Below are 27,677 nucleotides of genomic sequence, written 5' to 3' on the forward strand. Positions count from 1 at the left end.
TCTAATTCAATAGCAGCTCAGCTGCGGTTGTTGGTCCGTCGCCGTCGAGCGCAGACGGACTAATTCAGCGCGATCTCACACGGATTCACTGAGCAGAACCGCTTTGTCGGAATAACAGCCTCAGGCTTTGGGCACGACTCAGGTAGAGGCACATTTAAATCAATCCGAGGACAGATGCAGGATGAATCTGCTTTTGAAAGGATGACGGATTCCTGAGGCTGGATTTTTTTTTTTTTTTCTATCCGGAGCGCACGGTTCGTTTTTGCAGAGTGATGAATGAAAACCACAGGAAAACACAGGAAGAAAACACAACCCGACCTTGCCATGGATGCGAGAGAGCAGTGAGCCTGTGACAGCAGCTGTGTCTGAATAAAGGCAGAGAAATAAAAGCAGACGTGAAGAAGAAGTTGTGCACACTGAGAGTTGTGACTATGCCTTTTTGTACGGATCACTTGTGACAGATGTTTGTTGATTGATGAGAGGTTAGTTGATCCGAGGACTGAGCAGAACCTCACACTGACCAGAGGATGGTCCCTGGGGCCCCCAGCACGACCACAACTATGCTCCCCGCCTCCGAGGCTGCCAAAATCTACCAGACCAACTACGTGCGCAACTCCCGCGCCATCGGAGTCCTGTGGGCCATCTTCACCATCCTTTTCGCCATCGTTAACGTGGTGTGCTTCATCCAGCCGTACTGGATCGGAGATGGGGTGGACACCCCGCAGGCGGGCTACTTCGGTCTGTTTCACTACTGCATCGGGAACGGGCTGTCCCGGGACTTGACCTGTCAGGGCAGCTTCACCGAGTTCAGCACCATACCCTCCGGAGCGTTCAAGGCCGCCTCCTTCTTCATCGGCATGTCCATGGTGCTGGTCCTCACCTGCATCGGCTGCTTCGCGCTCTTCTTCTTCTGCAGCACAGGCACCGTTTACAAGATCTGCGGCTGGATGCAGCTGGCTGCAGGTAGGAGACTCCTGTTGTTGTCAAAGTGGTCTGGGGCGCACCAGGGAGCTTACGCATGGGTCAAACTTGTGAAAGAAAGAAATATAAAACTCACTAGGACCCGTTATAAACTGGTGAAAACACCGAGCATGGATCAGAGTGCTCAAAGACCACCACCTGGAAATCCAGATGTTCATTTGCTTTGCTTGGAGTTAGAGTTGAATTCTGCTCTGACTTTGCTGAAAAATGTCTCAAATCACAGGTTTCACCATCACCTCCCCACCTGATGTTGGCTGTTGTGTAGTTATATATGAAAAAATGATCAAAAGTCAAAATACACTCAACTTCTACCTAAAATCCAGATGTTTTCCAGCTTTGTCAGGTCACTGACTGCCCACAGAGCCCAATTTTACTATATTTTAAGCTTTAAAACGCACTTTAATGTCTTTCTCTGGTTGCTAAAGCCTTTGTAAAACATTATGTAACTGTCTGTAGTGTAGGTGGACTGGCAACAGCCTTAGGAAAGTGAGATCTATACTCACTGTGCAGATGCCTGAGAAAAGAAAGAGCATTTCTACAATTGTGCCTTTTGCTGAGGATGATTTATTGAAATCAACTGTTCATTTCAATATAAAGACAAATATGTTAGATTTGCAGGAATGCATAATTTCAAAAATATTTCTTCCTCCAAATTATGAGGAGTTTGCATTGTCACATCTTTCCTCACTTTAATGCAGCATATTCCTATTTGTATTTTATCATTTAAGAGTCAAAACAACACAGTAAACTCTCATCTAATCTGTAGATTCAAGTGGTTTGTTTGCTCACCTTTTATAGGAGCACAATAAAGAAACATGCAAACTGTTCTCTCCCATCTTCAATCCCACTGTGCACATTAAACATAAAGAACAATAATAATTTAACTGATGACGGAGCTGCTTCTTTCTGCCATCAATTATTTTTAGTCAAATTTCTCAGATGATCTGTGAAGCAGACAAAGGATCAGATTTTGATCCCGTTCCAAAATGAAATTTTCAAATAACTGGTGCAGCTCAGCTTTGTGTGTCTGCCAACAACTTCAGAACACAAGGGAACATAACAACTTTTTTACTTAACTTCATTTTTATTTGTGGTTGATTTGAGCTTGCAGCAAAGCAGAATCAGGGCCGTATAATAGAATTTTAAAGACAGTGGAGGTTTCAGGTCCCCCCAGCTCCTCCCTTCACATGCACATATAATACAATAATATAAAATAAGCCCACAGCTTCAGCTGTAAACATATTTAATTTTGTTTTTATTGTTGGTAATATGTAATGATTTTTTTCCTCTGCATCTTCTTTTGATTTTATACTAATCTCCAACTAATAAGACTCTGTAAACCTTTAAACTTTTCCAGATAGTGCCGTTGAAAGTAGTCTCACACGTTCGACCATAGTGTGTGCAGTCACATATAGTGTAATATGCTACTCCTGCTTCACACTGTAAGATGTGCTGCCTTCTTTAATGCTGCATTACTGCACACTGCACATCAATAACTGTCTTGACTGTAAATTAGACTATGAGATATACCTTCAGGAATATCTTTTGATAGCAAGAACCATCCTTGCAATTTTCATCACGTTTTTAGAAACGTCGTAATATGAGTACGTTATGTGCCCATGTGAGTATATCCTGGTTTCCTCTTTCTTGTTGTGCACTCTCCCACTCATGAACTAATCACATGCCATAGATTTAGCATTGGATTCCTTTAACGCTGTCTCATATTGAACACATTAAACGCAGCAGAACCAGAGAGATTGTCTTCTTTATTACACACATTCTTCTTCCTTGTCAAAACGCAGCATGTGCAGTTCCTTCAGATTAGTCAACAGATTGGTCAGATATTAACTGTAGGTGTGTCTATCAGCTTCGCCTTATAATGATCCCATTAGAGCCATCGGCATAACTTTTTTTCACATGTGCACTAGTACTCGCCAAGACGTGTAAACAGACTTTAATGTGCGGTATCTGTTGAGCTTCCTTTTAAAAGTCATATTTGTGCATGTGAATTTGTGAATCTACTGTCCAGTGACATTGCTTTAGCTAAAACTCTGGGTAGTATCAATCAGAAGAAAATAGATGCTATCTATCTCTGTGTCATTCAAATAACCTTGACTGAATATTTACTGGTAGGACTAGTGGGGCAATAGAGACAGGAGACCAGCTTTTTAAATAAAGGAGCTGTAATTTAAGCCAAAAACAAAAGATTTGATTTCTATTCGGTGACAAAAATGAGTGAAATCACACCAATTAACACCACCGCTGACAAACGGGTGGAAAATAATGACTTCATGAGCACAAGTTGAGCACAAGCTCTGGTTCAGAGTGAGATGAGATGAATCTAATTTGTGTGTATATACATTTTTTAGCATCACAGTCTCTATCAGCATCTATATGATACTCGCTGGGAAACCAAATCAGAATTAAATGTCATAACCACTAACCAATGCCTACAGAAAAGCATAGTGGTTTAAAAGCCACTGTTTCCCCAAAGTCCAGCCAGCTGTTAGGCCCAATCTACAGTAAAAACTATGTTTGTATTTGTGTATGAAAACTACAAACTACTCACAGAGCAGCTCTGGCAGTAGTGCAGAGACATTTTCGAGTCTTGATGTATGGATAGCTTCATTCCTGATCTCACTGTAGTTCATATAGGTCTTAATATAATAGAAAAAAAATGATGCATCAGTATCAATCTAATAATATCATATATATAATAATGTGTAAATTGACATTTCTTTGTAAAACTAGCACTCACTTGTTATATACTGTATATACGTTTTACTTTTAAAACTAATTGTGAAGTATCACTTTCACACATCATCTCTGCTCCTCTCTCTCTCATTCGCTGCCACTTTGAAAATGGCCATTAAATGATTTTCTAGGAAACTTAAATAGCCAGTATCAAGGCACTTCCTCTCTCTAAATTCTCTGAAATCCCCATGTGATTGTAAAGAAATCCTCCCTGTCAGATGTCATTTCAGCTGGTGTGGAACAGTCGCAATGGGCTGTAAAAATGTACGACTCCTTCATCTTTGGGGTATCCTGACTGATGAGCATTGGCTTCTAGTAGAGACACATTCTGCTTTGATGATATGTTTTCCAGTTTGTAGTCTTTTCATAACTTTGTGCAATATTTGGCATGGTGTCCATAAACTGAGGCTGGCCTCCTGCCCACAGAGACAACTTTTCTGTGTCTCTCTTACAGATATATAAGGTCCAAAATGAATAAATTGTGGAGACATTGTGATTCATCCCTGCAGAGGTTTGGTGAAGATATGCCAAGGCTGTTCTGGATAGAGACTAAGAGACTAAGTTGTTTTTTTAATCTGATGATTTAAAGTCTATAAAAGCATTGCCAAGAAAGAGAAACACTCGCCAAATATCACAACTTAATGATTTATAAGATTACAGTTTTAATGACTTATTATTTTTTTATAGAAAGCAGTAAGATGTTATTTATGTGCCATTATTAAATCTCACAGAAGATGCCTGATTAGAAAGTGGCACTGAGAATGAAAACAGGATGAGATGAGCGTGCTCAGCAGACAGACAGCGCTGATGTGTGGCTCTGTGTGCTCATGCTCAGTAACCTGGATGGCCTCCAGAGCTCTAATAACCATCTGGACTTCACATTCACACACACACACACACACAAGCATGCACACGTGAAGACTGTAATGGCATGAGCAGCTGCCCATTTTCTGTGGCTGTGAATCCATAGAAATCCACAGAATCAGAGTTGCTTTGGGTTGCTCAGCGTGTGTTGCTGGTGCATTTCCAGCGCATGGTCTATTTCCTGATTGTCTGACCAACAGCTCCCTGTGTAGTAAGTGGCTTTCTACACTGCACTCTCTGCCTACCAAGTGGTCCTCCAGAGACGGTAGCTAGCATTCACAGGCAACAATAAAAGGTCCATTTGGTAACTGGAGGTTTATTGATCCAAATGTTGTGAACAACAGGAAGCTCCAACATGGGACAGATACCACTGTTTGTCCCTTTTGCTTGAATGTAGCTCGGTTTTGTTATTGTTGAGCTGAGAGATACGTGTAGTGTCTGGCAGAGAAGTGAGCTGATGCATGATAACACAGTTTGATAAGGCACCTGACTGACTGATATTATTATACAGCATGATGCTCATGCATTGTGAGCTATTCAATTTTACACCTCTTCATAAAGATGTCAAGTGGAACTGGGACGTGCAGCTTATCACCATCACAGTGAGTCTTGAAAAGGAGAAGGAACGAGACAGAGAGACATGATCATGCTGCATCTGTGACAAGATAATAAGAATGGATCCAGGCAATGTCACATTTAACTAGAATATCCGCCTCACGCTTGGATGCCTCCGCCAAACAGTCAAGTTGCATTTTACATGCATGTTAGACCAAACTCATGTTCCTGAGACACCGCATTCATTCAGATAGTACAGACAAAGAAAAATACATCAGCTGTTTAACTAGACTTTTTTGTTCAGCCTTAAAAAAACACATGACTAGAAGATGAGCAATTATAACTAATTGATGGCTGAATTGATTATTTTGATTATTTGTTTTTAAAGTCATGCAGTATTTAGAACACAATGGTGAAAATAATAAAAATTCAACAACTTAACTAAAAAGGCAGATAAAGGCAGACGTGTTAATCAAAACCAAGACCACCATTGCTTAAATGTGTGTAATTATGAAATAATCAAATAAGACTCAACTTGAGACTAATTATGGACATAATTAATGCTTAATCAATGCTTCTAAAAATATCAGATAAATACAAAATACATGTATTATATCAGCCAAATTCTGCTAAAACAGGCACATGTGCAGAAAATGTAATTTTATAATGTGATAATTTGAAAAAACAAAAACCTCAAAATGTAAAATTTATATTTATATGTTGCACATATGGTCAATAACTACATGCACATTAGAGGAAATGTGAACTCATCTCATGTAAAAGATTATAGAGAATCACAATGATAGTAAGTAGCTAAACACACAAAATCAATATACTCAAGAGTATTTCGGAGGTATTTCTACTTAATAGAGTATTTGAATTTGTCCATTTTCATACTTTAACTCCAGTACATTTATTTGATAATTATAGTTAATAGTTGTGTTTCACAATGTGATTAGTAACACAAATTCATTATGATCAGGCTTCTGATGCAGTGTGAAATTTTAAATGCATGACTTTTACTTGTGATAGATTATTTTTAGGCTGTGGTAGTGATAATTAACTGAGGTAAATGATGATAGTACTTTGACTACTACAGGAAATTGTAAATTTAATACTTATACATATTTCTTCAGTAATATAAAGTGACTTAGTTATAAATTCCTGTTATTGTTATAATAAAATCAGACACGATCAAAACATCTCTGATTGCGACCTCGCTGTGAGCCTTGTGCACATTTGCAGAGTAGGTGAGATGGTCTGGATTTAAAGCCAAGAGCTGATAACATTAGCCTGGTCTTTATCCGCTCACACATATAATGAGGAACCGGAAGAGTCTGAGAGGCTTTAGGGTGATGTAACGTGATCACACATGAGCCTAAGGGGTAGACACCGACACACAAACACACACTGAAGATGAAGAACTGAAACAAGTGATGGATTCACCTGAAGGTGTTAAGATGAAACCCTCTTTGCTCCTTCTGTCCATTCAGTGAAGCTCCCAGCTGGTTCCCCCTGCCTGTCTGACCTATAGGTGTCACCTGGAAAGGACAACATTTTTATTTTAAGCTCAGTGAAACTAAAAGAATGATGATGGATAGAGTGTGAATCAGCCAAATTAAAAACCCGTCAAGTCAGCTGGAAATCACACAGAAGAGGGATTTCAACTCCAGATTAATCTGTCTAAGAAAGTGCATCACCTTGTTTGGCTAATGAGGATTTTAAAGGGACAGTGAACAATCTGAGCACTGTCATGTCAATGTTACACACAACACGGTCTACTGTCTGGCATAAATGTTAAACCATGAGATGATTTCCTTCACCAACCACAGCAGAAACAATTAGAAAAGAGCAATGACTCCAAGAAAAGTAATACCCAAATTCATTAGTGGTGCCAGTTATCACCACAGTCCTCCCTGTTTGTTTGTAGCAGGTGGCAAAGATTTCGTTGATCACTTCGGTCCAACTCTTCCACATTTGTTATATCACATTCATCCGGCACATGTTTGTCTCGTACTACTGTAGCAAAAACTGCTAAAAAATGAAATGCTGGTTATGATCGACAGACGTGCAGTAGTTTGCTGTATGTGGAACTAGGAAGCTGCAGCCTGGTCAGAGCAGCCATGCTGAACCCTGTCTACTATCGCAGGCGCCTACGATAGCCTCTGTGTAGGCACAGAAGCTTTCAAAACTCCTGAACTAAAGAAAATAGGATTAATTATTTTGGAAAAGAGTCTAAAGAGCCAAAACTGAAGCAAAAAAAAGCTTTAACTGTGTTCTTTAATATTGCCCAACCAGATGACCAGTGATCTACCTTATAGAACTGCCAGCTGGTGAATAAATCTGTAAAGGTGTCACAGAGGGCAAAGTGTTTTATGGACTGTGTGGCCTGTTGCAGTGGTCAGACTGAAGCTGCTGCAATCACAGCAAGACTCTCTGCCTGCCAAACTGGCTGCAGCCAGTAACAGCGAGTAGAGCAGCAGCATATTGGTTGCTCTATGTATTACTACTGTACTAGGTTAATTTAGTGCTGATATATATTTGACCCAGACTTGTGAAAATCAATTATCACCTGCACCTTTTTGTCTTGTTCTTATTTATAACCTAACACATTTAAAAACAAGTTCATCGAGTGATAACATCGCCTGCAGCTTGCAAAAATGAAGAACCTTGTTGTAAGAAAAAGAATAAAACATGTAAAATACATGATGAAGAAGTTGTTAATAAAGGTTACTATTATAAAAAATGGTCACTCACCTGCAAATTACAGATTTAGATTATTTTTCATTCACACTGTCATCCCCTAAAGCGGCAAACTGCGTAGCGTAAAAACAGATAAGGACATGAAGCACATGATAATATTAACAATAGCAACATATAAACTCTGACATTTCCAAGGTCACATTATTTTGAGCCATTTATTGCAGCTCCTTCATGAATAACCCGTCTTCCTGAGGTGATGTGACACGTCTTTAAAAATTAACTGAGACGTGATGGACAGATGGGGCAGCAGAAGCGTCCGTAGCCTGTTCGAGGTAAAGCGAGAGTGGTGTGTCTGACTGGGGAATTGTGAGGTATTTAGAGCCTTAAGTGTGACTGACAGTTTTGATTGCGGGGTAGTTAGGATGTGGAATGAGCAGAGAGATGGATATTATGTAGCCTGGGAGAAGTGGAAGAGACTGTCAGGGCTGCCAACCAGAAAAAAATGACATCCGAAGTCCCCATTTTTCAAAACACTCTGGCTCTGTAATTATTCTGCACAAAATGGATATTCTGTTCAGGTTAAATTGCAAAGAAATGAACAGCAATGATGTAAAGAATGTTTATTGACAATGGGAGATGTACATGCAAAAACAAAACATGATATAAAAGCTTGAGGTCACTTTGACTGAAGCATGAAAACACTGACTGAAATCACGGCTGTGGTTTTGTTCTGTCTGTTGCACAATATCACACATCATTTAAAGTAATTAGGAAGGTACGGCCCTTATTTAACATAATGCATTACCAGTTTTGATCCATAACTCAGAAACCATGAGGTGTAGGCTTCTTTTAGATTCCTTTTCTGGTTTAAGTATCAGTATCTGACAGTATCTTTTCATATCATTCCCACCGGACAACCTACATGTCTTAGCATTTTTCTATAATTGGCTGCCAAATAAATTCTAGTAGTATATTTGACAGAAACTGCCATACATGTTGAACAAATTAAGCAACAAGTGCACAAATCTACTCTGTGCCATTCTGCAAAATTGGATGCTATTACGTCAACTGTTACAGCGCTGTGCTACAGCAGCTATATTAATATAATATTAATAATTGAAATGGTCATTCAGTGGTCATGTGTTAGATTATTTAGAACATAGAGGTACAAATGCACTATCACTGCTTACAAGCACTTTTATTGCACAGTTCCTTTTCTAGAAGCAGAGCTCACCAGCTCCATTACTGTAGTAATCTTTAAACCAATTATAAGGAAGCAGGTTTGAATTCACGTTGTTAGGAGATTGTTGAGGGCAATTCTTTAGTCCTGATATTATTAAAAACTGACAAACCTCTGCTTTCACCCACAATTTACTTGTATGAAGCAACACATTTCCTAAAGAGCATTGTTCCTCTCTCTGGGGCAGCCTATAGGTCTAATTATTTCTGTGTATTTCATGAAATCTATCTGGTTCTCTGTTGTTTTGCTGAGGCTAAGAGAAAGGTGCTGTGCAACTTTGGAAGCCTGCTGGCATTCCCCAAAGCTGCATTGGCCTTTATATTGTTAGAATGATGATGGGATAGTGTCCAGTTGCCAGACAGAGAGAAATGGTAGCAGAGCTGACGGGGAGATAACGAGGTCTTACCAAGAGTGTCTGCAGGATGTGGATGTGCTGATGTTACAGGGCTTAATAACACTCCTAATCAGGTGCTAGTTATGGAGCAGCAGGAGGGCTAACAGCAGGGGATTTGGAAGGAAATGAGAGCATTGAATATCAGGAGGAGAGGAAGAGAAGTGATTGGCAGCGGCTCAAAGTTTGACATCCCCGCTTATGTTGTTGAGCAGCGTGGAGCGACAGTATCTGTGTGTATGAAAGACAAGAGAGTGCATGTGCATGCAAGTGTGTTTCAGACCAGCTGAGTGGGAGTAGCACTGATACGAACAGCAGCCGTTGATACTGTGTTATTTTCCACTCTGCAAAAAAGAAAATGTTCCCAATCTGCGGTTATATTATCCTATTGTATTATGTATCCCTGAGGGAGCATCACTAAATAGCTTGCCTGCTCCCCACAGCACGAGGGATCAGTGACAAATCCCCCAGCAGGAGAAAGTTATAATCTCAAGGAGCATAAGCTTGTCCCAGAGGAGAACAAAATACTCTGCCTCTGTTTTTCCTGCTCCAGAATAACAAACTTATTTTTCAGAGTTCTGGATGTCACTGTGTTCTGCATATCAAAGACCGTGGTGGATTTAATTGTCTCAGTTGATGCAGAATGTTTCATATTTATGCACAAAGATTTCATTTTGATTGAGTGGCTAAATTCAAATTTGTGGTTTTAAAAGTCCATCCATCCCAGTATGCGGACAGTTTTGGACCGACGCCACTCATTCAATCACAGTTGGATTTGTTTCCTGATTGATTCCACTTATTAAGTAATTGCTGAAATCATTCCAGTCAGACCAGTTTGCAGGATTTGAACGGGAAAGCATCCATTCTTCAGGGATCTAGCACGGCTGCCAAAATGTTTCATTGATATGGAAACTGCGTTGCATTGAATACCTGGCTGTTTTGTCGACAAATAAGCAGTATCATGCTATCCCAGTTTCCCTTAGCACAACTTCAAAGACGAGGCAATCGTTGCTGTTAAACTGCAGCCGAGGTGAGCTGCTGATGACGACGGTCAAAGGATAAAACGGTGAGAGGTCACACATGCTCAAATATAATCCAAACATGAAGCAAGAGTGAGTTTTCTGTTTTTCAAAACCACAAAATGCAAAGCTCTGAATCTGCAGAGTACAACTTTCAATCCAGCTCAGTTTACAACAGCAAACCTAGATGCAGCTGGTACAAGGTAGTACTTCAACGCAGCTGGCAAGGAGCGTAAATACAATGTGACATCTTATTCGATTTAGCTTAGTGAGACTCTTGAAGTGTTATAAGACTCTCAGCTAAACCTTGGTGTGCAGGTTTGTGCTGAACCAGCCCCAATTTTATACAGTGTTCTCATGTTTCTTCGGGTTTGACAGGTAGCAGGCTCTGTTTTTAGTACCACAATAATATTGTCCACATGTTACCGTAGACAAAATGTATTCAGATGATTATGTCGTGAGGTAAAGATGTTTTAATAATGAAAAAATTATAGCACAGAGTTCAAGAACAGAAGTTGGTGCCAGGAGCAAAAAGGTCCAGTGAATCTTAGGTTAAATGAAGTTGAGCAAGCCGGCTATTGTTTGCTTTGATAAAAACACTTTCGTGTTATGTTCTTCCTGGTGCTTTGGTGTGAAATGGCCTTCAGATGTTTTTTCTTTTAATGCTGCATCATGTTCAAATCCTACAGAGACTTCTGGAAGTCGACAAAGGTTCAGCACCTCTGTTTGTATGCACTGTCATGTCAAGCACAGTCACTGCAGTCTTCCACGCCTCATTAAGACTTGATTAGCCCATCTCCCCAGGAGTAATGTAATTAGTGAAACCAGGAAGGTGGAGCAGGGGCGGAGTAGAAAGGCTGATTGCAGCCCTTCCCCGCTGCCCTGGCCTTTACCCCTCACCCCTATGAGCTTAGAGGCCTAGATTCTGTGTTACTACCTTAATCCTGAGCTGGTCAACGATTCCCATCACCTCAGATGACTGGAAACTTCTGCAAAAGTTTCCCATCAGAGCTAAAAACAAGCCGGAGCTTTGAGGCTCGCCTTGCTGTGATGGGATGTGACAGGTTGAATGCGAGGAACAAGAGTCTCAACCAACAGTATGGCAAATCAACTGTCGAATTACTGTTGCTTCTTGATCCCTCAGGCCTCTCGATCTGAGCCCGTGCTTCATAGTTGAGATATTTTGGATACTGCAGTCGATACACACGACCTTGCAGATTAAATGCTTCTGTTGTTGTAATTGTCGCTCTGCAGTCGCCACTGGAGATTCTTCAAAACGAATTTAAAATGCCAACATGAAGCGTTTGTTTGTGAATAAATCGTTTTACTCTTCGACATGTTTGAAGGCCTCAGTGTGTGGAGCAGTGTTTCAGAAATGCAGTCACGCCAAAGTTTTACAAAGAAATACCATCATTTAATCTGCAGATAGCAGTAACTGCTTCTTCTGTGGTTCAAGAATGCTAGTTAATTTCTGTGACTCAATCACATACAGTAGAAATATGAACACAAACCTGCAAAGCTACAGCAAAAAAATCCAACTTACAACACCTCTAGGTCCAGCCCAGCCTCTCCAGCCTCTTCAGTCCTCCTCAATCTGTTTATATTTACAGTACACTCAGTCCAAAGCTTCGTGATGATGAGATGAAGCAAGTTGAATTTTACTTAATAAGGACTAGAGGGCGAAGAGAGAAAAATATATTTCACACAATTAATCTCAGCCCGGGGGAGACGACAAGAGGGATGTGCTGTGTTAACAAAGAGACATTATGTTTATATGAACATGAGAGAAAAACAATACACCATAATTACACAACAAGAATACTACAGAGAAACTCTTTCGAGCTTCTCAGAATTTGTGTTTTGTTTTTACTTGCAGATTAAAATTGTACAGTAGTCATCCTAGTATTAGTAGTACAATACTACAACTTACAACAACAATCTAATCTTGTCATTAAGAGGTATTAAACGATTTTTTTAACAAATATATAAAAGCTCTTTTTACCAAGATGCTGAGCCGTTGATTTGACTGTTCACTGTGTCGCTGACATCCTGGGGCTCACAGGTAATCTAGTTAATCCATCAAACAAGAGACGATCATGCACATGCACGCTCCACAAAGTATATATTCTTTTCAAATTATTCATATTTCTGTTCACTGCATTTGAATTTGCCATCATGTCTGTGGGCTGTTCTCAGCTATTTCCATGTTGGCAGGAAAAATACGTTGCAAAACTCAGTCTGAACACCGACATGCACGGTTTTTCCAAGCTTGTGGTTTGTCACCATCTGAACCAGAAAAGCTTGACTACTGTTTGAATAATGGTTGGAATCATTGTCCACCTATTTCAGACAGAACAACAAAACTACTGTGGTAGACAATAAATGTTCTCCACATTTGAGTCTGGAGCTTTTTTTTTCCTAACAAATGATCAGCAGACAGCAGCGACATCAAGCTTCTGTTTGAGTCATTAGACGTCGTGTCCTCCACTGTTGTCAACATATCTTTTTGTCTGCCACTAGCTTACGCATGTCTGCGATTCCAGAGGAGGGGCAGGCTTTATAGATTTCCCATTGTGAGTTTATCTTCTTGATCACTGGGCCGGGATGGAGAAGACAGCCACTTGATTCATGCTTCTCCTCTTGAGTCTGGCAGCAGGACAAGGACACGGTGACTCTGAAACTATCCGCCAGTGTGTGTCTGTGGATTTGAGTGATGTTCATTTCAGTGCGTGACTGTGGTGTCGAGGAGGCTGACCCGCACACCCAGGTCTTCCTCATACATCAGACTCTCTCAGGAGTCTGTTATGACACCTGGCTGTCATTGTTTTGAGGCTGAAAGATGGTCCTTGATTTACATTAATGGCATTTCACTGAAGGTTGCACCACACACTCAATTTTCCAGCCAAATGCTCTCTTACAGCTCTAAAACAGTCCATGCATTGACCCCTATCGCCCTTTGCATGGAGCTGTCCTCATCATGGAAGACACCGCTCCCCAAGTGGACACAAACTATGTCAGACCCCACAGCACAGAGTCACCAGACCCCCGTGATTCACTGTTATGTTCATATTAAATGCAATAATGCACTGGCACTGGCTCTCTTATCAACAGTTTAAATTTCCTGCAGACTGAGTTTAGCCTAATTTCTCAGTGTTGCATTCATCCCAGCGTTGAGTCTCTGTGTCCCCGTTCTGGTCTGGTCCTTGCAGTTCTAAAGTGAAAGCATATTCCCTCTCCAAAGAGCCAAAATAAAAAACTGTGTTAGATCCACTTCTCCACAAATGGCTTCATCAGCAGGGCATTTCATTTCCACTATTTCCTTCTGTCATCAATCAATAACCTCATATGAGATGAGGAGGATGTTTCATGACTGCAGCCTTTTAGCAGCATCATACAGACATGACATCCAGAATATATTACTGTCCTGCACTGTCTGTGGAAGATTTAAGTGCTGCATTGGGTTGTGTGTAAGGAAGCGTGACAACTGTTACTGAGTCATAAATGTCCACCTGATGTGTTTCTGCTGGAATTAGCTCTTACACACAAAGACAGAATGGGACAAACTGAACCAAAGTCCATTCAGAAATCAGTCTCACGGCGTCTGCTCCTGCTGGTTTCCCTCTGAGGTGGATGCCTAATTACATCCATCGACAATTATAACAGTAGTATCGAGCTGCAAATTAAGAGGTGCACCATGCTGAGTGGAAAACATGGATAACAGTGTTAACATTGGAAAACATGTTAGCTGGGGGATTGAATCAAAGAAAGCTTAGAGAAAATTGAGGGCTTAAGTAGAATACAAATGAGGATTGAGCTCGCCTGCAGAGCTTATGCAGCAACACAATGAGGGTTGTTATTTTATAAACTTAGCGGAGGGAGTTACGACGCGTGAGCTGTGGGAGTGTTCGCATCCCAGCGGACGTACTTACTGATTACACTGGGGGAACCGTAGAGGAACAATGCTCCTCACTGCACCGCAAAGAGGCTCTTTAAGGTGTGAGTGAAGTGTTTTCTCAGGTGTGTGTTTGTGGGTTAACAGTTGCTTCCACTCTGCAGCATGTTTGTCTGCAGTCACCGTTTTTCAAAGGTCACGGATCAAACAACACAGGCACAGTGTGTGTGTGTGTGTGTGGAGAGAATGTGAGGACGTGTGTTGTTTCAGAGATGTGCGCAGCCACCTCAGTCACCCATTAATGCTCTTCCTCCCTCCGAGCTTGTCGGTTGCCACGGAAATGGATCTTCGTGCTCCTGCTGCTGCTGCTGCTGCAGGCAGCATCCTATCATCTCACTCTCCCAGAGATAGCACAAGGCGAGTTGCTCAGGATCAGCAGGGTCCTTCAGAAGAGGGCTGAGACAGAGAGGATGCGCTCGGGGAACTGATGCACCTCGGGCATCTCCATGGCAACGTGCCTGGATTCAAGGACCCTGTTTTGGCTGATTCCTAAATCCCCAGCCACTTGCTCTGGGTAACACGCGCAGTATCCCCAAAGCAGGGAAGCATCACAACTCCGTGATAAGTGATTAGACAGGTGTGTGACAACGTTTGAAGCAACGTAACTCATAATTCTGCAAACCTATCTTCCCAAAAGAAGTGTGTCATAAGGTCAAAATCTCCAAAACCCATACAAACAAGAACAAGTTTACATCCTTGTCCAAAGTTTTGTTCTTTTCTTTCTTAAGTTACTCATATATGCCACTGAAGATCAAATGTCTCGGTCCTCACGTGAGGCTCGAGATGCCTCCAACTTATATTCCTCTTTTCACCACGCCAGATAGATTTTCCTCAGCGAGACAGTGCTGTGATGTTTTTTCCTCCTTACCTCCCATCATCAGTCATTAGTGCTCTGTACTACAGAAAGAGTAGATGGAGAGGAGGAGGGGAAGGCTTGAAAGAACGGAAAAAAGAGGAGAACATGTACTCTCTGCCATCGCCACAGATCAGAGACACATTAGAAGTTACAGAAACGGAGTGGAGCAATCCCCTCGGCCCGACTTCAAAGGCAGGCGGTTTTGGAGAGAAAATAAGGACAGCCGTTAAAGATTCAGAAGAACTGCCAAAGTTATCTGCCGCTTCAAGAGCTCTGCCACCACATCTGAGGAAAGAGAAGAGAGAGGGAACCACTGATCAAACATGTACCATACCTGGGATTATTAGGAATACAACATTCAATGAATGGAGTGATTGAGTGAAAAAAATCTGACCGCCTGTGCTTCTTATCGGCCTCCAGCTGAGAAAATAAAACTATCCCTGTTGTTTTAATCTTCACCTCTCCCCTCGCTCGCTGAGCAATGACAACACTGAGCTCCACAGACTCTGTCACTGTAGAGGGATTTTAGCTTTAGAGACAGCAAGAACACAAGGCTTAACACGTTAGGCACACTTAATCGTCAGGTTCACCGGTAGGATCTGCTAACTAATGGGAACACCTGTTCTAGATCTGCTTCTGCCTTGTTCCTCTGATAGGTGTGTGGTAAAACAGGAATCCACTGTACACACAGAGACTGAAGTCTGCCTCTGGATTATGGTCGTCTGTAACATGCTGCTCAAACGTTTCATTTGTCAGAAGGCGTTCAAGAAGAAGACGCCACAGCACTGAGATGTTGGCGCAGTCTCCATGGCGATGCAGCATCTCCTGCATCCACGGAACGACCTCTTGTTCCCGAGCATGTTTTGTGCTCCGTAGAATTCGAAGGACGCTTTGATTGCGGCTTGTTTGAAAACTCGGAAGAAAACAGTTCCAACTAGGACTGACTTCAAACGAGATGGGCAACTAAATCTGAATCCGTGTTCGAATCCAACTTGTGGTTTCGCCTCCTGTGTGCTGTAAAGCAGCAGGGGGGCTTCACGCATTAGCAAAAGGAACTGAATGAAGAAAACAATACCTCTGCCCAGGAGGGTTATCCTGATAAATTTTATGCAGATTATCACTAAAAGAAGGAAAGCTTTGTTTCTGCGGTGCTCCCTTACCGAGGGAGTTTGCAAAGGGCCATGGGGGGTGTCTTAAAATAATCCTAATTTGCTTACACACTTGTTAGCATCAAATCTGTGCAGACTTTGTTCTCACATACTCACCCATTTTCTACACAGGGGTAGCTCACATTGCCTGGCACTAAACTGTTGGATATATTAAAAGTGAGCAGATGCACTGTGTAGTTTTTTCTGTGTTAAACCTTAAACAATACTACAGTAATACTAACTAGACACTACAATACTATGAGGGATGGATTATTTGACAAAGGGCTCCTGGGTACAGACATGAAAAGTCTCCTACCCATCTGTCATAGGAGCAGGATGCACATGGAGTTTCTGTGTCCCTGTGTTTATTTTTCCTTTTTATATAGTATAAAAAGTATAGTATAGTTGTTTAAAATCTGTTTTTAATCATTCTATGTCTCTTTTTTGTTGCTTTGCGTCTCTTTGCGTTTCTTTTTAGTCGTTTTGTGTCTCCAGGGACCTGCACCATGTATGATGTGCTCTGTGAATTTAGGTTTTGGGATGATCACACTCCAGCAGCTTCAACCAAAATTAAATCTAAAATCCAATCGAATCTCATTTACAAGATTCAAACTTTAAAAATAAGTCAGCTGGGAACATTAAAACATCATTTGGGGAGTTTTTAACTTCATGCAACATTAGCTTAATTAAGTTAGCCACAGGTGATTAAATCACTTATCATTTAAGTTAACAAAATCCACAGTCATGGAGTAGAAATGGGCTTGGGTCTAATAAATTACTGAAAGTAACAAATCAGTTCCTGTTATTTTTATTAGTTAGTTAGTTCTTGTTATTTTACTAAAAATAACAACCAACCAACTCTAACCAACTGTCCTCTGCTGAGTTTCTATCATAAGTTAAAATAAAGATTGGTGTAACCTTGAATCAAGGTGCGCTGTTTTTAATAAGACAAATATTCAGTGGTCTCTCAGTACGGACCTAAGCTGGCAGCTCCTCCCTCCGCTCAGAGGTGATTAGATTGTCAGTTTGATCCTCAGTCAATTTTATGGCACTTCCTTCTCAGGGGATCATCCCCAAAGCACCTTCACTCTGACACAGAGTAAAATTTTATTGAATGAGGACAGTCTAATGGTGGAGGGGATGTTGTTGAGTAAAATAAAGAGTGGATCCGCTTCTCTCTTCTTTTTTTTTTTCTTGTCCTGACTTGGTTGAAGTCTGTCTGCTTCATGTCTTTGAAATGTGGTCTTTCTGTCTGTGTGCCATTCTCTGATGGAGGAGCGCGGTCTGTCTGGTGCTGCATTTTTAAACAGCCACTTTCATTCCCTTCATGTCTCAAATGAGCTGCATTGGGATTCCAATCTTGTAACCTCTTGTTCCTGCCTCATTCCTCCAGTCTTCACTCCCTGCTTGCTCGTTTCAGTCACACCTGAAGATGACACGTGAATCCCGGACGCACATTTTCTTTACTGTCAACTCTCCGATTCTGTTCAGATAGCTGGTAATTTGAATCATCTCATCCTCATTCCTCATTGTTTCCCTGTCATGTTGCACATCCTGACTGCCTGGCTCTCCTCCCACCCTGACGAGCAAACACCATGCAGCCACTAATGTTATTTTAAGCCTGAGCTGCACACATCAGCGTCTCCCTTCTACTATTTTTTCCTCATTTCCTGTCTCAGTCTTTGTTCTTTCTTCCTCTCCTTCTTCTCCTCACTCTCGACTCTTCATCTGCCCTTTATCTTTTTCACCTCGCCTCCCTCCTTCTTGTCCACAGTGACAACGCCAACATGGTCGTTGGTTATTGTTGTTGTTGTTGTTGTAGGAGGCGGGGAGGGAAAGAAAAGAGGACATGTAAATGGTCTTCAGCCCGTGTGCTGGCATGCATACAGAACGTCCCAGAGTGACCCCAGTCAGTGTCTAGATTACAGCGAATTGTTGATGCTGTGGACTGCAGAGTAGAGCTGCGGGCACCACTGTGCATGGACAGCACCTGCTGTGACTTACAGTGATGTTTAGCTTATAATTATGCTTCTATTGTTTTTTTTATTATTTGTAATTTCACGTTGTTTGCATGCATGTTTTTTACTTGTGTCCCCTCACCGGCTTCTTGTATGTTGCTCATGCCAGTGTTCGTACCTTCTTCTTTTTAAGAATCTGCAATTTACATGAGGATTTTAGTCGATATTCATGTGTTTTCAGATCATTTCCACAGTCTCTAAACGAATGCATCATGCAACATGTGATGTCCTGAGACTTGAAGCTTGGAAGTGCAGCAACTCCAGAGCAGCTCATTAATCTGCTGTGCCAGCCGCCGATAGCACAGACAAACCATGTGAATTAGTGGACCTAATAAAGGAGGTGTTAATGAGGATGGGGCATGCAGAGGGATTCATGTTGCAAATCATGCTCCCTTTCCTCTACCTTATCTCTCAGCTCTCTCTCTCTCACACACACACACTCAGTCCTCTGTGGAGCAGAAAGGATCAGGTCTGGGGGGGTTGGAGTGAGGAGGAGGGGGAGGTATGTTGTCCACATACCTTCCTGCATCTGCCAGTTTCTGCCCCAATTAACTCCCATTAATATAATTTGCCGTGCTTCACCTTGAAGCTGATGCACACTGAATGCAGTATGAGCTTGCTGCTTCGCTGTCTGTATCTCCACCCTCACAGAAACACATGCACACACCTGCACTCACACTCCTTCAATAATTATTATGTGTAAAGGAATGGGAATCACTCCAAGAAGTAGAGCCGGTGAAATGCACTGTAATGAGTGGCTTGGTGTGTGTGTGTGTGTGTGTGTGTGTGTGTGTTTCTATTGTTGACTTTAGGGTTAGCATCAGTTGCATTAAGGGTTAGGGTCGGGGATTAGACTTTTAGTGGTGATGGTTTGGGTTCAGGTGGTGAGAGAGGGATTGCATTACATTAAGGAATGTCCTCACAGCCGTAGTAATCCAAACACATGTGTCTGTGTTTGTGTAGCACCATGTGGCATTTGGACACAGGAGTCTAGATTATGACGTCTCCTCCTCTGATTGTCCCCGGTGCTGCTGCCAACAGCTGTCAGCTGGAAAACCTTAACGGAGCGTGTGTGTGTGTGTGTGTATAAGTGTGTGTGTGTGTGTGTGTGTGTGTTTTTCTTCCCGTGTGTGGTCAGATTTTTTAGTTTGATAACACCATTGTAAACTGGTTTGATTTGAGTTGTGATGGCTCAGGAAATGTCCTCACAAAAGACTAATGTGTGTTGTGTGTGACTAAATAATCAGAGTCTAGTATCTCCTTTAATTATTTCCCTGAGCAGAGCCACAGAAGTGTGTAGTCAAGAGAGCTGTGATGACTGAGTCAAAAGCTCTGTAGTTCTTTTTGATCCTGCATCCTGCAGCTTTCCAGACCTCCAACAATCTACAGCACAGCAAACACAGTGGAGTGGAAATTAGGTCCGAAAAAGTGTAAGACAATGACACTAAAAGAGGCAAATAATAGAACATAAAAGTAATAATGATATAGCTGAAATGTGAAGGAAATTAAAGACGTTATATACTATTTTTGTATTTGTTGTTGATGTTGTTGTTGATATTGTTGTTTTTTAATTAGATTTGAATGTGAAAAGAGCTGTGGCTCATTTAATATTTAATATATATCATAGAATATTTGCAGGTTGAGGTTGTAAACCATTAGACACAATAACATCCTGAGTTATTTGTTTTTAATCAATTTACTGTAAGATGCCATAAAATACTGACAAGATGTTAGGATTAGGGTTATGGTTTGTTTGAATGATATTTAATTAAATAATTAAAATTGAGAAATGTTTGAAAAGTGTCCTCTAGGATTGATGATGATTAAACTAATAAAATACTGTTCATACACCTGCTTTTGACCTTATTAAGTTACTATTTAAATGAACTATTACTTATCTAAATAGAGTCTCTCTACTAATCAGTTAATCTACTAAACACTTTACCTTTAAGTCAGATTTTCTTCAGTTAAAATCAAAACGCGTCCAAAATCGATGCAATCCATCACTGCCTAGGAGAATAGTTCTGCTCTTGAATGGTGACTTGAGAGAAATATGACTGACATAAAGTCTCTTGATCTGCAGCAGAGTGATGACAAAGTGAGATGTAGGGCTGTTCCATAATTGACCTCCTCCTTCCTGTGTGATGGAGAGTTGTTCTCCGGAGTCCAGAGTGAGCTGCAGCTCATTACTACCCACCACCTGCAGTGTTAGAGTAATCCCACCCTGAATGAAGCCGTCAGTGAAGGAGCCTGTTCTGAACATTTCTGAACAGCCGGCGCGGACGTGAGTGTTACAACTCCGCTGATTTGTGCCAGTATAAATGTTACCCTGAGCCTCTACGTTCTTCAGAATCATCATTCATTTGAAGTCTCAGAACGAGCTGACACGATGGCTCGTGGTACTTTATTATTTATGGCATGGATTGTGTGCAGACTGCTGCTCTCCCACTGTGGTGGAGAAGTGTGCAGGGATGTTGAGATGAGGGGAATTTATTTATCAGGAGATGAAGACGCTGACCCCGTTGGCATATCCCTGTTGTTACTGCACTTTATACTGAGGCCACATGCCATTTTGTAGGATTGGTAGTAGCTACACAACCTTTTTGTGTAAGCCTAAAAACAAAACAATTTCTCTAAAGATAAAAGATCGCCCTCAGCTTACTTTAAAGACAGTTTTGTGGATGGATTTTTGTTTGAGCTTTTTCAGCTCTGCAGATAACAGCAGAAAAATAAATTACATGCCTGCTGCTGGAGCTCAAAGATTACTTTCATACATTTTTGAAAACAGGGGAAAACAGTGTTTTTGCAGGAGTCATTTAGGTATTGAGGATAGCTAAGAGGATGATGATGAGATCAGCCAGCGAGAAGTGGAATTTACATTATATTTCTTTTGTACTTTTACGCAAAGAGTAAGCAGTGGGGCCTTTGTGGCATCAAACCTGCAGCTACTGGAAGCTAGAGCCTGAACCATCAGCACAGAAATGAACATCTTGAGGCATTCAGATGAGAGCCAGAGAGACAAACCCAGTGCGGCTTTGATCTCCTGTATTTCTCTTCAACTCCAACTCTGCGGGAGATTTAAGATTTGCCATAGAGACAGCGTGCAGTTCAGCTTATTCTATTAATATTACAGCTGAAAAGCCTGCAGGAGCAGCTTGTTTACACAGGAGAGAAGTGTGTGCACTCTACCAAATCCTCTAATATGAATAAAAAGAAATCAACACTAAAATACCACATGGTAAAAGTTTAGTGTTTTGTTAACTTAAGAAAATAAAATTAATGTTCTAATGATTATAAGGCAACTTCACTTAATGAAATGCATGAACACATTTGTGGATTTTACGGGTTTTTAGAGATTTACAATGGTCCAAAAACAGATAGTAATACACTAAGTAGACATAGGAACGAAACAAAGGAGCCACCCTGCCTTGTTGACAATCTTCATTTCAGAAATGGCAAATATTTTCTTGTGAATTTCACAGATTATACCCTCAGCTGCTTTCTTTCAAGTTTTGTTTTGCTAGTGAGGAATGTGGCATGGTGTGCAAAATCACACTCACAATCCTTGTTGACATGATCGTATGCTGAAACTAAGTGGGACTGGAAACAAGTTTGTATCTGACAACAAAGGATGAAAACTGTGCCAATAATAATCTGCCAAAAAAAGAAAAAGAGTGCAGGATGATAAATCTAAATTACTGGTGAGCACTTTCTCTCCATCCTGCAGCAATAAAACAACACTGAGTAAACAGACACATCTGTAACACAGTACATGTGTCTAGTAATAATAATAATAATATATATATATATTTACATCAACCCAGTGCTGCTTTAAACTGTGTGTGTGTTGTTTTTTTTTTGTTCTGCGAAAATTGATCTTCAAACACAGGAAGGCAGCAGGAAAAGTCAATAGACTCACTGCCCCCTGGGAAATACAGGCGAATGGATTAGAGCACTTATACATCACTACTGGTTATTATTATACTAGCCTGTTGTTGTTGCTGTTATTGGTACAATTTGTGAGAAGGATTTAACTCATGACTAACAGAAAAACAACGATGAAAGGGGGACGAGGTCACTGCAGGAGGCCCTGACTCACCCCTGCTGTCAAATCTCATGTCGTGGCCTCGATGAAATCGTCTCTATCTCACTACTGTACCACTGTGTGTTATAGTGGGTGGGTAGAGAAAGAGCTGGGGAGAAGGGGGAGTATTCAGGGATACAAATCGCTGACATTTCCTGTGATTTTCCATCTGATTAATCTGCTGGCAGCTCATGTTAGTGTGCCAACGTAATGTACTCACTAGCTCCTATCATCAAAACAACAAGCCCTATATGACCTTAACCCTTATCATATCTACTGCAGGGCATTGACACATAGTTGAACAGGTCTGCTGGACACTGGTTCAGGGGCCCACGTTGTCAAGGGAGCAGTGACTGTTGGGTTTTTTATTTCATGTTGGAAAATCAATCAAATAACTCCAATTAGATGATGATGAACAACCACAAAAACACTGAGAGAGACCACGTAGAGACTCAAAGACAGTATGACCAGTAAATCAAGATGCAAAATGACCGCAGAGAGATGCAAAGAGACAAAACATAAATTACTAGGCATGAAATGACTACAAAAAGATGAAAACAACTACAAGATGGTGACAAACAGCCATCATAAGGACACAAAATGAGTAAAATAAATAAAAACAAACACAAAATGAGTAAAACTGATGCAAAACAAATTTAACAAACACAAAATGAGTCACAGAAACAAACAGAATGACAGCACAACTAGTCACAAACTGACCATGAGATGCACAATTACCACAAAGAGACACAAAATGAGAATTAGAAAAGCAAATAACACACAAAACAACCAGCGCTCTGACTACAAAAACAGCTCCGTACAGGCGGCAGGTTTGTTTTTTGATGACTCTGCCCTCCAACAGCTCAGTGTGTCACTGTCAGCCGTGCAGCAGACGGCTAATGAAGGCACCCGACTCGCCACATGGTGCCGTGACATGTGCTAACATATTTCTTTCTGCTTCCGTCCTCACCTCTCTGTCCTGTCTCTGCGCTGCTGTCACCTCTTGTTTCCTCTTATATATATATATATAGTTTTCAGGTTTACACAGTGTCCATATCCACTCTTGGTCGCCAGTTAGACAGCATCAAACACTGACCCATCATTTCTTCTTCCTGATCCAGGCACATGTCTGATCCTGGGCTGCATGATCTACCCAGATGGCTGGGACAGCGACGAGGTGAAGCGGATGTGTGGCGAGAAGACAGACAAATACACACTGGGCGCCTGTTCAGTGCGCTGGGCCTACATCCTGGCCATCATGGGCATTATGGATGCTCTCATCCTATCATTCCTAGCTTTCGTCCTGGGAAACCGCCAGGACAGTCTCATGTCTGAGGAGCTGCTGGGAGATAGTAAGAACACACACACGTACACACCTGTTATTTTTTGGTTTAAGGAGTGTAATAGTAATCTTGAGCAGTTTGTGCCTGACCTGGATTTTCTATTCAGGTTTAATACAATAATGACACATCCAAAAAACACCTGATGCCTTCCACCACACCACACATCCCACTAGGAGCTTGAAATTAAAAACATCTTAATTTCTTTGCATCATTTCACATGCACAAGTGTTTCATTTGCATACATTAGATGCATGTTAAACGCCACCTGCCTGCTTGTGTTACCAATTTTCTTTTTTTCTTGATGACAACTGCACTCGGACCCAAAGAGAATGATTAAAACAAGTGAGGAGGCCGGAAGGAGAGGAGAATACAGATGAAGCGGGACAGAGATAAAAAGCAATGAGGGGAGGAAGAGAAGGATGGGTGACTGAGAGGAAGAATGCACCAATAGCAAGGGTTAATTGAAGCCTGGGGATGCTGGACAGAGCCATGAATTACTAATGGCTGTTTACACAGCTTGCTGCCAGCCTGTCTAAATGAATCACAGGCAACCTATCAGCAAGGATACAGTCGCCTGTTAGCTCATATAGGCACAGTGACTGGGAGGAAGAGGCCATTATCAACGAAGAGACCGGAGAGAAAAGGACGAGACAGAGGGGAAGACAGAGAGAGGGAGATAATGAGGCGAGAGAGAGAGAGAGAGGCATGAAATATGAGCCTGAAAGTGAAAATGGAAGATTTATCAAACAGCAGATGAAGTTTAAATTGGATGTTTTTCTTATCGTGTCACTCAGAGAGGATGGACAGTGACACCTGTCCAAGTTATAAAACATCTGAAGGGTGTTTTAATCCTGCAGCTGTAGTAAGAGGAGTGATCCGCTGGTTTGTGTAATACTACCACCTCCTGGTGAAGAAGGCGAACGCTACTCCAGCCTCTCCCTACTGAACTGGCTTCTCTCTCTCATTTTTCTCCACAGAAAGCGGGAACAATGCCATATAATATCTGTTTACACACACACACTAACACACGCACACAGGTAAGGCTGTTATTTGATTGAAACTAATGTTTCATTTAAGGCCACTCAAAATTTGATCACCTTTCTGACAGTTTCCACAAAAACTGACAAATTATCACCTTGGTAAAAGTAAAATTTCCAGTACAGGTGATATCTGCACACCTGCTGGCTGATTTATGTTGCCGTTTTTAATAAGCAAGATGATTTAATTACAACCTGACAGCTGTGACACTTTTTTTTTTTGGCTGTCTATGTCAATCTTAGAGGGCAGGCAATCACTTGGCACACCTGTTGGTAAATGACATATTGTTAATGGATCTACAGAACTATTGCACACTGAATGCAGAGCTAAACCAACTCCTTACATCTCATAGCAAGACTTAATAATAAAATAATAAGAAGTACTGATTTCTTTTCTATTTAATAGTAAAAAAAAAACAATACTTCAACAGATAATCACATTATTTAACTTCATCAACATATAAATTAATGTGTATTAAGAATAAATGCCACTAACAACCAGTGTGGTAATTATAATCATTTATAATGGTGGTAGATTTAGCATATTAAGATGTGTTTATTCTTTCATCAGTAAGTGCCTCTCATAATTTGACGATGTCTTTAATGGTTAATGTAGCTTAGTTAATTGAGCTGATGCTGTATTAATAAATCTGAATGCACTGATTAGAAAAACAGGGAGCCCATGTTTCCTTCACGTCAGCTGTAGAAACACTCTTACATTTAAATAATAGGTGATTAATCACATTAATTGAAATCATACCTTGGCTTATTTTGGATAATTACTCCATGGGGCTCCCACCTACTCATATGTTCCTAAAAATAATCTTAAATTAAAAAAACAAGAATAAAAAACTTGTTTTTATAGTATTTATTAGGCTTTATTAACTACACATGGTGCTGATTTTTATATGTTATGCTACATTCACTGCTGCTTTTTTCTTATCACCTGCAGGTCTTGCTGCCTAAATGTGATGTTACTTCACGATACAGCTTCCTTCTCCTGCTCCAACATGTGGCTGGGATGCAGAGCAGATGTGTCCGATCCAAGACAAAGAAGAAGAAGAGAAGATCTGGAAGAGGCCACACGAACGTACGGAGAAGACCAGGACACCTCTTTTCATATGTCAAAGTTCCCCCTGTAAAATAGTCTTCTTATTCATCTCAGACTGATTATTTTTGCAGGATGACTTCTTAAAATTTTGTCAGAGTTTACCCTGTGTTGGTATTTCATCATCTTACCCAAGCTGTTCAAGCTGAATTGTTTGCTGTGTGGATGTGAGAAAAAATAAATCTAGAAACACTCTTTATGTGGTAAATCAGCTCCAGGACATTCGTTGGACAAGAGCAGCGGCCTCTCAAATCGAATTACATCACAACAAATTAACCAGACTTTGACCGACACAAATAAGGACTTAACAGACTTGAGGTCAAAGCTGTCAGATCTTCTTTCTTATCAAGTCAACAAACTGGCAGAATAAAGAAGTTTGGCTTTGTCACGGTTTGACCTTTGATGTAAAGGAGAGTGTTGTCAACATAGAAGTGAAGTCAATTAATCTGGATAAACGAGCAGAGAAACTGTACTGTTTTCTTATAATTAAATGTTTAGTGTGATAGAATCAAGAGGTAGTAATTAGAGGTGGAACAGATTGAAAATACAAGTGCGCTAAATAGGAGAAAGTGTATCAAGTCTATAATCTGTGTATAAATATATGTTGATTATGTCCGTGTACTTTGTCTTGACTTTGAAATGTACACTAAACCTTTGGTCCAGTATTATTGTGCCACACAGTATGTTGTTATCTGAGTACTGAAAGGACATAAGCAAAGCTAAAGTGGACGTGAACAACTGACTCTTAAAGGCCTGTTTGTTTTCATTATTCCTCACTGTTTCTTCACTAAAAACAGCACAAACAGGAAATTAAATAAAAACTCCTCAGCTAGAAGAAGCTGAGGTTGTTTATTTACATACATGTGCTCCCCAGAGGAAGTAAAAAATGAGTCAAGTCTCCAAATAAAGGCCAACTAACAACCTAACCTGATTATTGTCACACTTCTAATATACTAGAAGTTCACTGTAGGCCTTGAAAAGTCTTTAAAAGCACTTCAAAACCTATTTAAATGCATTATAACTAATTTCCTGCTGATTCACTATATGTCACATTCCTGATTCCACAGGTTTACGTTGTATTTATTGCACCAAAGTCATTTCCAGACGATGGGGAAAAATGTGTTTTCTTTCCTGTATCGATCTGTCCTGATTAGCAAATGTGGACTCAAAGAAAAGATGTAAACTTGGCACTACAGCACATCATGTGAGACATAATAAAAATGTGTAATCCACATTTTATTAATGATGTGTATTTGCTTCTGCTTGAAGAACTAACAGACTTAACTGCTCACGATTTAGATGAAAGCACTGGAAATCCAGAGCAGCTTGGTTTTCAGCATGTATGCAATGAACCAACTTTAACCCCTTCACCTACAGCTAACTGAAAATATGCTATATCTTCCCATGTGTGGCTTCTGGTGATCGCCAACAACGGCACATGTTCAACAAAATAACTAGTAGTTTGTCTACTGTGAACCTGCAGATTTACTCCTATGACTATTCTCACTAGTATTTTTCTGCAGCATAAGCTTTTTTGTTTTTTTCCTGAAGGCAAAAGACCAAGTGGATAATTGTCAAAATAGCTGGCAGAGAAGATGGCAACACAAATTTTCCCAGACACAAA

General features: G+C 40.8%; 1 protein-coding gene across 2 annotated transcripts; it reads left to right on the forward strand.

The window, feature by feature from the left end:
* The first annotated feature begins 49 nt into the window (after positions 1-49).
* lhfpl3 (LHFPL tetraspan subfamily member 3) lies at positions 50-27,598 on the forward strand. Of its 2 annotated transcripts, XM_026364156.1 has the most exons (4): positions 50-963; positions 23,687-23,917; positions 24,886-24,945; positions 25,898-27,598. In XM_026364156.1, the coding sequence occupies exons 1-3, from the start codon at positions 528-530 to the stop codon at positions 24,906-24,908; spliced, it is 690 nt and encodes a 229-aa protein (XP_026219941.1). In that variant the 5' UTR covers positions 50-527; the 3' UTR covers positions 24,909-24,945; positions 25,898-27,598. The 2 variants fall into 2 exon arrangements, with proteins under 2 accessions (XP_026219941.1, XP_026219942.1); XM_026364157.1 differs by lacking the exon at positions 24,886-24,945.
* The last annotated feature ends 79 nt before the right edge of the window (positions 27,599-27,677 follow it).

This window comes from Anabas testudineus, chromosome 23 (genome assembly GCF_900324465.2).
Source record: "Anabas testudineus chromosome 23, fAnaTes1.2, whole genome shotgun sequence".
Classification (NCBI taxonomy): domain Eukaryota; kingdom Metazoa; phylum Chordata; class Actinopteri; order Anabantiformes; family Anabantidae; genus Anabas; species Anabas testudineus.

Coding starts and splice junctions, on each gene's coding strand:
- lhfpl3 (XM_026364156.1), top strand. CDS start 528: ATGGTCCCTGGGGCCCCCAGCACGACCACAACTATGCTCCCCGCCTCC. Junction 964..23,686: donor CTGGATGCAGCTGGCTGCAG/GTAGGAGACTCC, acceptor TTCCTGATCCAG/GCACATGTCTGATCCTGGGC. Junction 23,918..24,885: donor TGAGGAGCTGCTGGGAGATA/GTAAGAACACAC, acceptor TTTTCTCCACAG/AAAGCGGGAACAATGCCATA.